This window comes from Antedon mediterranea, chromosome 8 (genome assembly GCF_964355755.1).
Source record: "Antedon mediterranea chromosome 8, ecAntMedi1.1, whole genome shotgun sequence".
Taxonomy (NCBI): Eukaryota; Metazoa; Echinodermata; class Crinoidea; order Comatulida; family Antedonidae; genus Antedon; species Antedon mediterranea.
The window spans coordinates 10,511,877-10,526,630 of record NC_092677.1 but is presented as its reverse complement, the minus strand read 5'-3'; the positions used below and the strand labels follow the sequence as shown (position 1 = coordinate 10,526,630).

At 32.9% G+C, this 14,754-nt stretch overlaps 2 protein-coding genes across 2 annotated transcripts in view; one reads left to right on the top strand and one right to left on the bottom strand.

Annotated features, from left to right (window-relative positions):
- Positions 1-1,500, top strand: part of LOC140057604 (uncharacterized) — a 63,296-nt gene extending 61,796 nt beyond the window's left edge. Inside the window, exon 102 of the mRNA XM_072103320.1 lies at positions 304-1,500. Within this exon, the coding sequence (XP_071959421.1) occupies positions 304-515 (212 nt within the window). The 3' untranslated portion in view covers positions 516-1,500. The remainder of the gene's footprint in view (positions 1-303) is intronic.
- Positions 1,501-4,334: 2,834 nt separating this feature from the next.
- Positions 4,335-14,676, bottom strand: LOC140056410 (uncharacterized). The gene is made up of 12 exons (XM_072101775.1): positions 14,318-14,676; positions 13,711-13,894; positions 13,189-13,344; positions 12,692-12,828; positions 11,597-11,736; positions 11,222-11,407; positions 7,748-7,837; positions 7,443-7,526; positions 6,753-6,875; positions 6,140-6,271; positions 5,725-5,841; positions 4,335-5,591 (listed from the first exon to the last, which is right to left on the bottom strand). The coding sequence occupies exons 1-12, from the start codon at positions 14,328-14,330 to the stop codon at positions 5,478-5,480; spliced, it is 1,476 nt and encodes a 491-aa protein (XP_071957876.1). The 5' UTR covers positions 14,331-14,676; the 3' UTR covers positions 4,335-5,477.
- Between the last annotated feature and the right edge of the window lie 78 nt (positions 14,677-14,754).

Here is a 14,754-nt window from a genome sequence, read left to right as displayed (position 1 = left end):
TACTTCATGGTTAAATTGGCCCAATAGAAGAGCTTTATGGTGTTCTCTTTAATGTTTGGTTATTGATGTGCATATTCCAGCAAAGTAAGTGGTTAACCCCCAAATCTGATTACTATATTAACTTCTTTACTTAATTAACAGGTTAAGAGGTACTGTTCTTATTGGTTTACCTTTCTTTCAGATGAATTCAAATGAATAAACTATGTTTTTTTTTGTAAATACAATTGATATGATCCAGATTTGGCCCACAGACGGCATAGATGCTTTTAATAATAACACTCATTTTTGTTTAAATATTTCTAGCTTCTTCTACGAAGATTGATAATGATTCTACCTTGTTGTACGACAGCTTGATGTCCGAGCAGCATTTTATGAACCAGTATATGACTATCGCAATGGTCACTCTTCTTATTGTAATATTCGCTTTGGTATTTATGATACATCGAATCATCTCCCGTAAAATACCAAACACGGATGTAGAGTTACGAAAGGACGAAGTTGCTCTAATTCAGTAATAATAAAAATTGTATTTAAACTACTATGCAAAAAAAAAAAATTAAACAGTTATTATTTTTACTATTGTTTAACCTAGAAATAATTTACCCTACTGTATTTACTTCTAGTAAATTATATATTTAGTACTGTTTTCTTAGCTTAGATATCTATTTTTTCTACCTGAATGTATTATACATGGAATTAAATATCGTATTAAAAAAGCAATCAATGAAAATGCTTCTTTGAATTTTAGAAATAAGACTATTTCTTGTGAAATTCTATTGAATTTTTGTGTTCCAGGTAATAATCTTTTGAAATAGTAACACACAACTGATGCATATTACATTATTATTTGATTTTAAGGAAAACATGCACAAATTATTTTTGTTTAATGTTGCCGCAACTTATGCTTGCATTTTGATGTTGTGTTGTATTATTGGTAATGCTTATACATAGCATGGCTCACATGGATTGTGGATTGGCATACGTTCTTAATCTATTTTGTGGAATGAATTGTAATGAAATCTGATGCACATTGCCAAAATAGTATGTGTAAAGCAAACTATGAAAGTATCCTGAACCTGATCGTAGTAGTTTCCAAGTATACAGTGTAGATTTTATAGGTTTTATACATTGTAAATACATACTCAACTCTAAATTGGGTGAACAAATCCCAACTTTAACTTTAACTTTATGTTAGCAAACTGTAAACAAGTTTATTTTTCGGCAAATCATGTGTAAACTATCTAAGTTACTGTTTTATATTGGTGTAAATTTATTATTTATAGCTAATGGTAAACCCGTTTGTATTTTTATAGTATTTTTTCAAGTTTGTTAATAAGTAACTTTTATAATAATGGTGTTATGTCTAAACACTGGTATACAATTGTTTCAAGTATTGTTTTTCGTATAAAATCTGGGGAAGTTTAGGATAGTATGTATTATGATGTTTTGGAAATTGTAATAACGAATAAATAAACAGTATAGGCAAAAGTGAGTTTGTTTTATATCAGGGCTGTGGTAAACGTAATATCAAATAATTTATACTTTTCTAATAGGCCCTGTTTGCGCGTTGGACGCTAATAATAATTACACAAATGAATAGATTTATAAAAATCATTATATGTGCCATTTGATCTGAGCCATGGAATTTATGCATTTTTTAGGAATCATGAAATGTGTATACAACAGTATCCCTTTTTCGGGGAAACGGGACATTTTGCCGAACGCCATTTAGCCGACAGACAACTGACCGACAGACTATTCGCCGACCGGACATTTCGCCGACCAGATATTTCGCCGACAGGACATTTCGCCTACAAGACATTTCGCCGACAAGACATTTCGCCGACAGGACATTTCGCCGAAAACCATTTCGCCGACAGACAATTAGCCGACAGACATTTGACCGACAGACTATTGGCCGACAAGACACATTTACAGAGGATACATTTACATTACATTTGCTATTCTAAATCATCGAAGAGTAAAAACCTTGATAAATAATAGAAACTAGGACTGAGGGACTAAAGAAACTTCACCTAAAATGTCTCTAAAAAGCGAGCGGACATTTCATCCTTTCCTCCTTACCATGGGAAACAAAAGTGCGATATCTTCACACGTGCTTTCGCTTTTTAAACAAACGTTTGTGCCACTTAGAAGTGGTAATGGTTCAAATTCAGTTTCATTAAATTTCTTTTAAACCTTAAATTTATTTTTCCTATTTCAAAACATTAGATAACTGTCTGATGAGCCAATGTCAATAGAAAATGCAAACAAAAAAACAACAATTAATTGTAATTTTATTTCGATTTGAGATTTTATCAATATTGTTCTATATAAGTATCATAAAAAGTGTTTTAAAATAAAAACAAATAATGTTAACAATTTCAAGTAACCACTTGTTTAACAGAATTTTCTACGCCTATTAATACTGACTATCTATAAGACGTCGGAAAACGCAAATTGAAACTGCTGCATGGAGGCGAATAAATAACCGATAATAAACGAACATGCCACAGAGATCAATTTGTGGTTGGCTAAAACTGTGGCTCGTCCGGTAAGACAATTTTAGAGAAATAAAATATTAATTATAAAAATATTCGAAGATCTTTTCTAGACATTAATTTAGTGAAATAATAGACCCAACCTAAAGTGTGTGTTACTGTGTTACTATACTGTCAATATAATGAAGAGAATAAAAAATAAATATAAATAATTACTGACACATGTAATTAATAGGCCTAAACCTTTTATCTCTTCTTGAAATTTGTGTTGTATTTTTTTTATATCTAGATAATTTAATGTCATTATGTTATCGTATTATATCATATCAAGGCCTCCCTTGATTGAACGGCTCCTGAACAACAAACGACCCGGGCATTTATTCGAATAAATACGCTATAATTTGTCATACCTTACTTCTGAGTAGCAGATCAACGAATTCCAAACAAAATAAAAAAAAAACATAGGCTTATTTGTTTCATAGACGTAAGTGTTAATAATTCGTAATGTCAATTCGACAATATGTCCTATGTCGACGAAATAGTTGTCGGCGAAATGTCTTGTCGGCCAGTTGTCTGTCGTCTTTCGGCGAAATAGTTGTCGGCAAAATGTCTTGTCGGCGAATTGTCCTGTCGGCGAAATGTCCAGTCGGCAAAATGTCCTGTCGGCGAAATGTCCTGTCGACCAAATAACCTGTCGACTAAATGTCCGGTCGGCTAAATGTCTGTCGGCTAAATGTCTGTCGGCGAAATGGCATTCGGCAAAATGTCCTAGTACCCTTTTTCGGTCGTAAGAAAACCAAAATGACTTGAAAAGCAGTTTGAGTTGCCTCTGCCTTAACTAAGCAATCACCACGCAGTATGAATTGCACTTAAATTTTATGCAAATATTTTGATTTAAAATGTTCACGGTTCATTTATTTTCACGCCTGTAAAATCATTGTTCATTTTTACCGCGATATCGTCACAGGGCCATTCGATTCGCCTCGAAGTTCATTTGATTTGTTTGACTAAATTAACAGGAACATAAAGTGCCAATTAATTGTAACTAGTAAGTCCACTTTGTATTTATTCAAATAACGTAATTTGACAAATATGGGTATCATTAATTTAGCTCGTGACTAGAGAGTAATAGAAGATTACTAGTATACAACTGTACATTCTTTCCATCACGGATCGGAATGCATTTCTAGGTCTAGGAGCAAACGCCCAGAGCACACGCTGGCTGGTCGTGAGTGGAGGAAACGCTCCATCGTCACGGTAACACATAATATGCACATGTGTATTGGTACATCCTGCTATTGAACTACTGACCAATCACAAACACCACCACACGACGATCGCCTGCCGTGGTTTTTTGTATAAAGTCATTTTGTTTCACCTTAAAGAGTATTGAATTTCTTTTGCTTTCATAAATCAGGACATGACCTAATACGTAAGTAAGTCTTTTACAAAATAATTAATCATCCATCTCCCAGACATAATATGTAGGCCTTCGGCTGTCACGCTACATTTATAGAACCCAGCCAAAAGACTTAGGATGGCCTGGTAAAACTTGAAAATCGGATGGGTTTGGGTGGGCCTAGCTGAGATGAAACTGACTGTGGTGAAAGCCCATGACTTGCGATATAGCCAGGCGTAATTAACTAATGGTTCTAGAATCTGATGTTTCCTATCACCTTCTATAATATATATAGACTGATATTTATAAGAAAATGAATCAACATACATCCATGATTTTAAAAAAAATTCAATCTACCATCGAGCAAACAGCAAGTGACACCAATGATAAAAGTATACAAGTAATATAAGTTCACAATGAACATTTATTAACCAGCATTGTAACATTTTCTAAAAAATGTAATCATTGACTATAAAATCATCTGAAGCCAGAGTTTAGTCCAAATTGGTCCCAGATTCAAGAAATTTACTTGATATAAACATTGACACTTTTTCATACAGTAACTGCTTTAGAAACTCCATTTATAAATGCTCTTTTACAAACACTATTTGTGGTAATATTATTTTATCGAGAATTATTGAAACATGGCTGGCAATGACCATTAAATAACGACAACACCTTGGTCCTAATACAAAGGACAACATGTTTCAACTTGCAATAAACATTTAAATAAAATTGTATTGTTTGTGAAATACGCTTTTAATACAATCATTCTATATTTTTTTTTTTTATAATTTTAAATATTGTATGTACTGTATATAATTGTATTTTTTGTGAAATAATCTTTTAATACAATCAGTCTATATTTGTTAAAAATAATTTTAAAATATTGTATGTATATAATTATATATAAATATACCACAGGCACAGAACAAATTCTACTATATCTGATATACTGAAAATGTATTAATTAATTTGGAATGATAAGATGAGGAAATCTGTGAGAATGAGAAAAAGTTGCCCCAATCGAGATTCAAACCTGGAATATGCAGATTTCCTAACCATTATACCACTGGGCTTTCATGGTATTGTTCAAACTCGATTGGATTGAGTGACACGTTAAACACTTTCGGCGTGGTATGACGGAACAGCACTAGTCCCTCAATTGTATGCATGCGCACCAGAAAATCAAATGTATATATTTATGAATGTAATTTAATTTTAGGCTTTTGAAATTTTACTGTATTTAAAGAAATCCAGGCTGCTATAATTTAATATTATTTAAATGTGAAAATACACATTTTTGTATGTCACATATTTTATTTATAGTATTAAAATTGTGGATAAAATAAATTCACATTAAGCAAGGTAGACAATCTAAAATCTGACCATTACAAAATGGTCTAGTAGGTAAGTAGTTTCATAGAAACTATAAAGAGAATAACTGGAACTGGAAGACAACGTCGTCAGCAAGTAATTTACAATATACAAATATTTTTTGCTGATTTATAAAATGATTTTATTTTATTTTAAAATGGGCTAATGCAGTCAACTGTGTCTCAACTTCTATTCCAACTTTAAAGTGGTTTTTCGGCATAAAATGTGCCCCATGCTTGATCTCCAAGCTCCACTCGTCCTAACTTCTCAGTCCATCCACCAACAATATCATTGTAATCAGCTTCAGAAAAATCCTAATGTAAAAATTAAAAGTGGGTTAGAAATTTTAGGTTTTTAAGAGGATGATCATTCGGAAACTGCTTTTAATGCTCTTTGATAGATAATGATAATAGAGCAACATACGTACAGTAGCTTTCTTTTCCTTACCTTTATAAACATATTTTTAGCAGTCTCTGTTTGTGCCTTCTCTTGTTTCAAAATTCTAATAAATTGTTTTGAACGATCATCTGCTTTCACATTGACAAAACCTGTTTCTTCTAACATCTAAAGAAAATTTTAATTATTTACAGGTGCAAGATGTCATTCTCGGTATGGTGGAGATACGTAAGTCCAAAGAGAATGTCAAGTATAGAGGTTTTAAGGTAAGAGCTTAAATGTACAGTATTACTGTATAAAGACCATACATACGGTATATGTTGCATGCATGTCCTCTTTAGCAAACTTAGAGTTGAGGGAAAGGCAATAACTATACAACGGCTATTAACCAATCAGATGCCGTGAATTGAAAAGTGCCAGTATATAACTAATATAATATAATTTGTGTTTAAATTCATTTAAATACCTTTCCGTATCGTTTAACTGTATGCAGAACATAACCTCGCTGAGCTACATATGATTTAAATTTATCGGAATGTTCACAGTCACCATGGCAATAATCTGATATAAATAGTTTTCCACCAGGTTTCATCCATTTCTAAAAAGACATTGTAATGCGAAAAAACAAAAAATGTTATGAATTTGAAAGAAAATCGATACATGACCTAATGTGTAGACTCAACGCAAGTGAAAATATATTAGTTTTAAAGTGAGTAGACTATGTATTACATGACCAATACGACAATATTTACACACAATATGCTTAAAAAAGAACAAAACAATTCTAAAACATTTGATAATCATATTCATTGTAGTTATTATTATCATAGTATTAGCATTACAAATTTTAAAATAATTATCATTTATTTTATTAATATTATCGTTAATAATGCTAAAGTATTATCAAGTGAAATATTATAATACCATTTCTTAAGCTCTGTCTACACTATCAAAAAATGTGTGCCCATATATGAACATGATGATGATTAATACCACATTTGGGCATATTACTACCATATTTGGGCACATCACACTTTTTTTGTTAGTTTGATAGTGTACAGACAGAGTTTTAAACTCACAAAAAATTGCTTAAAGACTGCAAACTTATCCGGTATATGTAGCAAGGTATCTCTACTGTATACAACATCAAAACTCTCTGATTCAAACTGTATTGTTGTCACATCACAGATCTGAAACTGGACCTAAAATATACCAAAACAACATATCAAATAACTATAGATACTCTCAAACAAATCTGTAATAATAGTCATTTTAAATTTTTAGTGAACATAGTTTTTGTTTGTTTGTCTAATATTTGTTGCTATTGTACAATTTTAAATGTTTAGCAGTAAGGTAAGTAAGTTTTGTATAGCTATTTACTATACTACATTGATGAAATTGTTCTCTGTCCGAGGCACTCACCATTCATTTTCACAATTTATTTTAAATAGCATATAAGAGACAACTGAAAATGTTGGAATATCAGGTTTTTAGTTTTGGGAGAAAACCAACTATTAGTGTGCGCCATCTATAACAGTTTTACTCTGCTTACAAAATCAGAAAGTTGCCTTTTGATTTGATTTATTATATGAAATCGAAAAAAAAAAAAGTAAAATGCCAAGGATTTTCAAAAAGCGAACTTAATCACTGTAGGCCTACTGTATAGTAGAACAGTCAATCTTTCAACTCATAAACATTCATTTTGTGTACTGTAAATACACATTATTGATTCTAAATCAATAGGTATATATAGCATCTAATATTAATACCTTTGTGTCTGCTGGAGAGCGTTCCATAGCAATTTCTACAACATTAGCTGATAAGTCAATGCCAAACACTTCAGCACCATATTTCTAGGTAAAATACAATATATTTATTTTAATAAAAAATAGAATAGAAGAACAGAATAAATGAATTATCGTTTAGGTATTTAGTCGAATTTATTTAAAATGAACATAAAACCGTTTAATTTTAATCAATAATTATCTATTTATTAATCAGAGAAAGGAAATGATACATAATTATACAGAATTTAAAGAAAATCTACAGAAACAATTAAGTCTCATTAATTTACCTTTTCCATATAAAAATCCCCTCCACCAATACCAGAACCTACATCTAACACTCTCTGTCCAGGCTTCAGATTCAACGTAGCAACAAATTCCTAAAAGATTTTTAAAAAGAAAATCATTATATATTGTAATGTTTTCCAAAAGATCGGAACTTCTTTCTGGCAGTTTAACCATGGAGGTATTATTTTATACCTCCCTGATTTAACATTACCATTTTGATTTAGCTTTTTTTTAAATCTGTATTTGCATTGCCTAATTTGCCTTTAAATAAAAGATAATTGTTATCTGAGTAAAACATTTATATTTTGATTTGGTGATTAAACATGTATAGAAAGCTACTAACATATGTGTTCAAAATCTGGAAAATTTAAATTATGTGAATATGAAGTATACCGTAAAGATCGGGCAAATAAAAAAGGAGGTGGTGTAGCAGTATACATTCGTAATCATATAGAATCTGCAAGCATTACTGAAGCTGTGATACCCGAAAATCTTGAGGTGGTGTGGATCCAGGTTAAAGTACCATCTTGTATTGGATCAATCTTATGTATATGCGCTGTGTATTACCCTCCGAGGTGCAACCATGCAATGCTGCTTTCTGACCACATTGTTACAACAGTGGATAAGATTCGAGGAACACATAATAAAGCAGCATTTATTATACTAGGCGACTTCAATGAATTTGATACTGATGATTTAGAAAACCATCTCTTACTTAAACAAGTCGTTCTTTTCCCAACTCGCAAACAAAATTGCCTGGACAAAATTGTCACTGATGTTGATAATGTTTACAAAACACCCATAAAACACAGTCCATTGGGCAAGAGTGACCACTGTGTAATCATTTGGAAGCCTTTAAATCAAATTCGCAAGCCTACCTCAAAAGCCTTGATCACAAGGCCATTCAGAGAATCTTGTATTCGATCGATGGGCCAATGGATAACTCAGGAATCATGGGAGGAGGTGTATTTGGCAGAATCAGGAGAGAAAATGGCAGAAATCCTTGAAAATATACTAAAACAAAAATACGAAGAACATTTTCCGCAAAAAGTAATTCGACGACGAAATAATGAAAAGCCGTGGATGAACTATCGCATACATAAATTGATTGATGAGCGACAAAAGGCATATAGATCTAATAATATAAATTTATGGCGAAGCCTAAGAAACAAAGTAAAGTATGAAATTAACAAAGCTAAAGAGAAACATTATAAGGATAATATAGAAGGACTAAAAAATGCACAACCCGGTAAATGGAATAAAACAATTAAAAACATTACAGGATATAACAATAAGTCAGACAATGTTAAATTAAATAACTATGGTGAATCTGTTGAAGAACAGGCTGAACAAATTAATGAACATTTCTCAAGAGTATGTTGCCAGCTTCCACCACTCAGATTGGAAACACTTCCCTCGTACTTGCCTACAAAACCACCCCCCAAAATATACCATGGAGAAATTTGGAAGAGTTTAAAGAAATTAAACTCCAATAAATCTGGCCACCCAGATGATATTCCGGTGAAACTCATTAAGCTGTTTTCTTTTGAAATAGCACAACCCCTGTTTTTAATCTTTAATACCTGTCTAAACGAAGGGGTGTTTCCAACTGTGTGGAAGACCGCATCAATTGTACCAGTACCTAAAGTTAAAAAACCGACAATGGTTGGCCAATTACGACCTATTTCACTAACTAAAATATTGGGTAGAGTATTTGAATCATTCCTAGCGGGATGGTTAAAAACGGATTTCGAACCAGTATTGGATTGTAAACAGTATGGTAACGTGAGAGGAACTAGTACAACACACTACTTAGTAGATATGTTGAATACGGTTATATCCAATATTGATGTGCCAGGGACCTACGCCACATTATGTACAGTTGATTTCACAACTGCGTTTGATAGGATAAACCATAATGTTGCTATTTCAAAGATGATAGAATCTGGTGTTAGACCGTCGATAATTCCAACGATTAGCAGTTTTCTGATGAATCGCACCCAGTGTGTGAAATTTAAGGGACATTGTTCTGGACTAAGAACTATAACGTGTGGGGTCCCCCAGGGTACCAAACTGGGACCCAGCATATTTACTGTTATGGTGAATGATGCGGGTAACACCACTGATAATCGTTGGAAATTTGTGGATGATCTAACACTGGGAGAAATAATTGATATAAAAAATAATAGTACATCATCAGAACTTCAATCCCATTTAGATTCCTTGAGTTGTTGGTGTAAACAAAATGACATGCTACCCAAGCCTTCGAAGTGCCATGTTATTAATATAAATTTTATGAAATCCCAAATAAACTACCCCCAATTTACTATAAGTGGTGAAAAAATTGATACTGTACATAGTATGAAATTATTAGGTCTTGAGCTACAAGACAATTTAGGTTGGGATATCCAAATCAAAAATATTATCTCTAGAGCAAGTAGAAGAATGTTTCTTCTTTATGCATTGAGAGGATATAGTGCACCTATTGGTGACATGTTAAGTATTTATCAACTCTATATTCGGCCGCTGACTGAGTATGCATGTGTTGTTTGGCACTCTAGCATTACAAAACATCAGACCAATGAAATTGAGAGGTTGCAAAAGCGAGCATGCAAAATTATACTTGGCCAGGACTATGAGAGCTATGATACGGCCCTTACTCAACTTAAAATTACCAGCCTTGCTGAACGTAGAGAAAAATTAACATTAAAATTTGGAGAAGGTATCCTTAAGTCAGAGAGACATCGTAATATGCTGCCTGCTGAAAGACCTAATATATCTAGATTACGTAACCCCAATAGATTTACATTACCTAGAATAAAAACTAACCGATATAAAAATTCAACGATTCCCTATATTATAAACAAATTAAATTCCTCCTGTGAAAAATTAAATTAAAAAAATATATAATAAATGATTGTGCAATATTACCGCCTAAAATAATCAAATGAAGAGCACTGCAGACAACGTTTAATATTAATATATACTGTAAACTTTTATTTTCCGAAATTTAATATATTTTTGTAGATTTTTAATGTTGTGAATATTTTAGTGAATAATTGTGCAATGTTGCCACCTATACTGAAAGATAATAATAATAATAATCAAATAAAGAACAGTGCAGATAGGTTTTACTTTAGTATATTATAATGTAAATTTTTCGTTTTTTTTTAAATAAAAGTGCAATTGTATTTTCCAAAATTGTGTATATATTTTAAGATTCTTAATATTTTAATTTTAGTGAATAATTGTGAAATTTTGTAATTGTATATTCCGAATTTATTATTGTAGTTTTTATAGATTTCATTTCAATATTTTTTATTGTAATACAAACGTTATTAGCTATGTGCTATTGTTTTTGTAATTTTATATATACCGTAATAAATAAATAAATAAAAAAAAAATAAATAAATTAAACATATTGAATGCCATTGTTCCGCATCACCAGTTTAGGTAACCTAATATTAACCTCTTACCTTTGTTGTCTCCTGTCCGCCAGTACTGATATAACCAGCTCCAAATATTCGCTCATATCTTAAAACACCATTCTTTGTATACTGTTTGTTGTCTAAAAACTGCTGGAAAGTGTCGTAACCTTGGTGACTAGTAGTTCTAGAAACTTTCTGCAGCAACCAGCAACATTGATGGTGATTTTTTTTCAACTAAAGCAAAACAGATAAATTTGTTTTATCTACTTATGTGAGGGCCATTTAATTGTCAGCATATGCTGTTTACGGATTTCCTCTATAAACAAGGTTTAAATTTTAAAACATATTTTTAAATTTAAAATAAAACAATTCTTACTGTTAACATCAAACTATTTCTAATGAGAAAATGAAATGAAAAATTACCTCAATGTAAGCTTTAATGTTTCTACAAAACAAAATATCTAGCCCCATCGCAGGAGTTTCAGCCTTAGCTAGTTGAAGCATTGCACAGTACGTTGACGGTGAACGGTAATTGGTCGGATTGAAGTCTCGTTTGGTATTGCCTGTTGGTTGTCAAAATAAAAACTATATTTAGATGTTTATTTCTTCAAGATCAAGAGGGCCAGATCGACACAGGGTTGTCGTTCATCTGTACAACCACTCAAAAGTGGATCCAAGGAAATTTCGAAATTTACAATGTAAAAGATAGAACAAAAACATCACTTCATTTTACCATTTTTAGGCATAACCAACCTTCCACAAACTACCCCCCGCCCCCTGGATCCACAACTGCCCTTTACAGGCCCGTAACCAGGGGGGGATCGGGGGATCGTACGATCCCCCCGCTGAACAGCGAGTTCCGCTTGGCCTCCCACTTTTTTTTTGCTGGGCATACTAACACAACACGACGATTGTTCACTACAGGCCTAGTCAAGCCTTAATAAATTTAACTAAAATATAAAAACCTAACACTAAAATTTACAAGATAAGTTCTATTTGATAACTGCTGAACATCGTGGTTCTGGAGCTAGCGAGCTGTACACAGAGCATAGTTGTTGTTTGGTTGACATAACAGGGTATTCCCCTACACAGGTCTCCGCGTGCGTGTGTGACGTGCCCAGCCAGCTACTTGATAGAGAAAGCATGCAGCTCACACGGACGCAAGTGCAAGATGCAATGGTTGAGTGAATTCAGGAATCATCTTAATTCCATGGTTTTTTACCTAAACACCACATGATGGTGAATATGCCTGTTAAAGTCTCAATGATACGATCCCTAATGTACCATGTTGTTGCTAGGAGGCTTGAAAGGAGGAGGGATCTAGCCTAATTTCGGTCGGCAAGAGAATGCCGTCCTCTGACAATATAAGGTCGGCAATATTAAGGTCGGCAATTGAAATTTGTGGGCTGGAAATTACACCAACAATATAGTTCATAAACAAAAGAGAATAGCCGGAAATGCGATTTGCGGCCATAGGCCTATTCTGACTACACACTGTAGGCAACAGTTTAAACCTACCTGATTGTCTAAAACAAGACTCTCTAAAAAAGACCTTTCCACCAGGTTTTATCCACTTGATTATATTTATTATGAGCTCATTAACTTCAGCATCACTGAGATACATTAGTAACCAGTTACTGAAAACCACATCAAAACTGGGGGGAAAAGCGTAGTTAGTTTACAGTTTCGTTCCCTTTGTACTGTATTATTAAGTGACAGGGACTGAGATGAATCAGCATCAACATTGTAACCACCTATTCTTTTCTAAAAATTTACTGGCTATTTAAAGTGCACACAAGTCAGAACTTCAGTTTTAAGTGCTTATGTTTTACATGAAGCCTTGATCTACAACCAGAATTATCAATTATGGTCGAGGAGTGACTTGAAACTGTTATGGCTGTGGTGGCAGTGCCCCAGTCTGTCTGCTTGACTTTCCTAAAGTCTGTAGCAATATTAACACACTCTAGACTATACAACAACCACCAACCTTTTACTTAAAAGGCAACATACTCTACCTCTTTGGTTCAAAGTGTTGTTTAGTAACATCAGCTGTCACAAATGTGATGTTTTTCAAGTGACCATTTGTCTCCTTGTTCTTCCTAACAAATGGTTCCATAAAGTCAAGGCTGGTCACATGATTAGCATCTTTAGCTAACGTTCCGGTGAATCGTCTGTGAAAACAGTGAAAAAATATATAATCTAAGGAATATCAGTTTAAATGTGTAGAAGCTTTGTAGAAGCTAGTTTTTTATTATTGTAACTCGTCAACAAATTCGACAGTTTACCTCTTTAAAAAGTTTACCATAATGGAAAATTAAGTCATATTATGTTAGTTTCACTTGTTGTATTTCGTTTGTTTTGTCCATAGGGTCCCCATGGAAACAAGGCACTGCCTCCTAGTTTTACCCTGTCAATAGTTAGTTTATTTTGATTGATAAAGTTATGTTCGAAATGTTGAAAACTGTTGATAAATAAATGAATATGAAAAAAATACTTAAAATGTGTCACTAATATTTTAAAAAATGATTGATACATACCCTATTCCACTTCCCAATTCCAAAACATCTTTCTTCTTAACATCACACATCAGGGTAAGAATCTCTCTCTCCTCCATTTTACTAATTTCCTTTGCTTGTGAGTCCAGAAACATTTCTTCCAATGACGCCTCTTTGGAATGTTGTTCCCAGAATGCAGACATATCTTTTCGACTTTTGTCATTTTCTAATAAAAGTAATTTTTACCCATCAAGATGAATAAATTATAAATAATCTGGCAGAAATAATAATTATTATTTAAATAGCAAATTAATCAAGCTATTGGCAGTCAACCATGCATGTAATTTAAAGTTTTCTTTAGTATAATGCATTATTTTGTATTGGCAACGTCAACAATACACTTTATTATTGTTATGTCTTATCATGGAGGTATATAGAATAGGTATTAATCAAAAAGGCGCAATTGCAAAATTAACAAATTACGCAAGAAAATTCTTGTGTAATTTTCAAATTGCGCAAATCATGTACTATAACAGATGTTACATGACTATTCAATAAGTTCTAAAATGGCAGCATCGACTCTATGGCAATATAATTTCATTTTGCCTTATTATGAATGATCAGAAAATAAAAATTACTCTTGACTTACGGTTATCTGCCATTTCGAAATACACAAGAAGTTCAGCAAGCAGAAAAAATAGAGCTGTAAAGCTTTAGACTTTTTAATAAGTAGGATTTATAGGCCTATAGGGTAGGCTACTGTATATAATAGGCCTATATGATGACTGAGTGAGTAGTAGTAGGCAGACAGCTGATGATGAGGAATTTCCTGATGATTGGAGAAACACTTTCCTTGACTTGGTGAGCTCAAGTTCACTTTACGACTGCTTTCAACATAAGCATGGAAAACAAAGGCCGATATTGGGTCAAGGTTGATGTAATAAGCCAGCATGAGTCTCCGACGTGGACTTCGTATCTGATATTATATCGTACCATAATTCAGTCACATTCATTATCAACATTGTATTATCAGCTGTTTTCCCATTGTCTTTACGCTTGGCTAAGCATGTTCAATGAACCAGAAAA

What these genes read in the sequence shown, in the direction of transcription:
- LOC140056410 (XM_072101775.1), bottom strand. An exon ending in ACATTAAAGCTTACATTGAG is followed by an intron (nt 11,408 to 11,596) that starts GTAATTTTTCAT and finishes GTTTTGCTTTAG; the next exon opens with TTGAAAAAAAATCACCATCA. An exon ending in CAGTCTTTAAGCAATTTTTT is followed by an intron (nt 6,272 to 6,752) that starts GTGAGTTTAAAA and finishes ATGTCTTTTTAG; the next exon opens with AAATGGATGAAACCTGGTGG.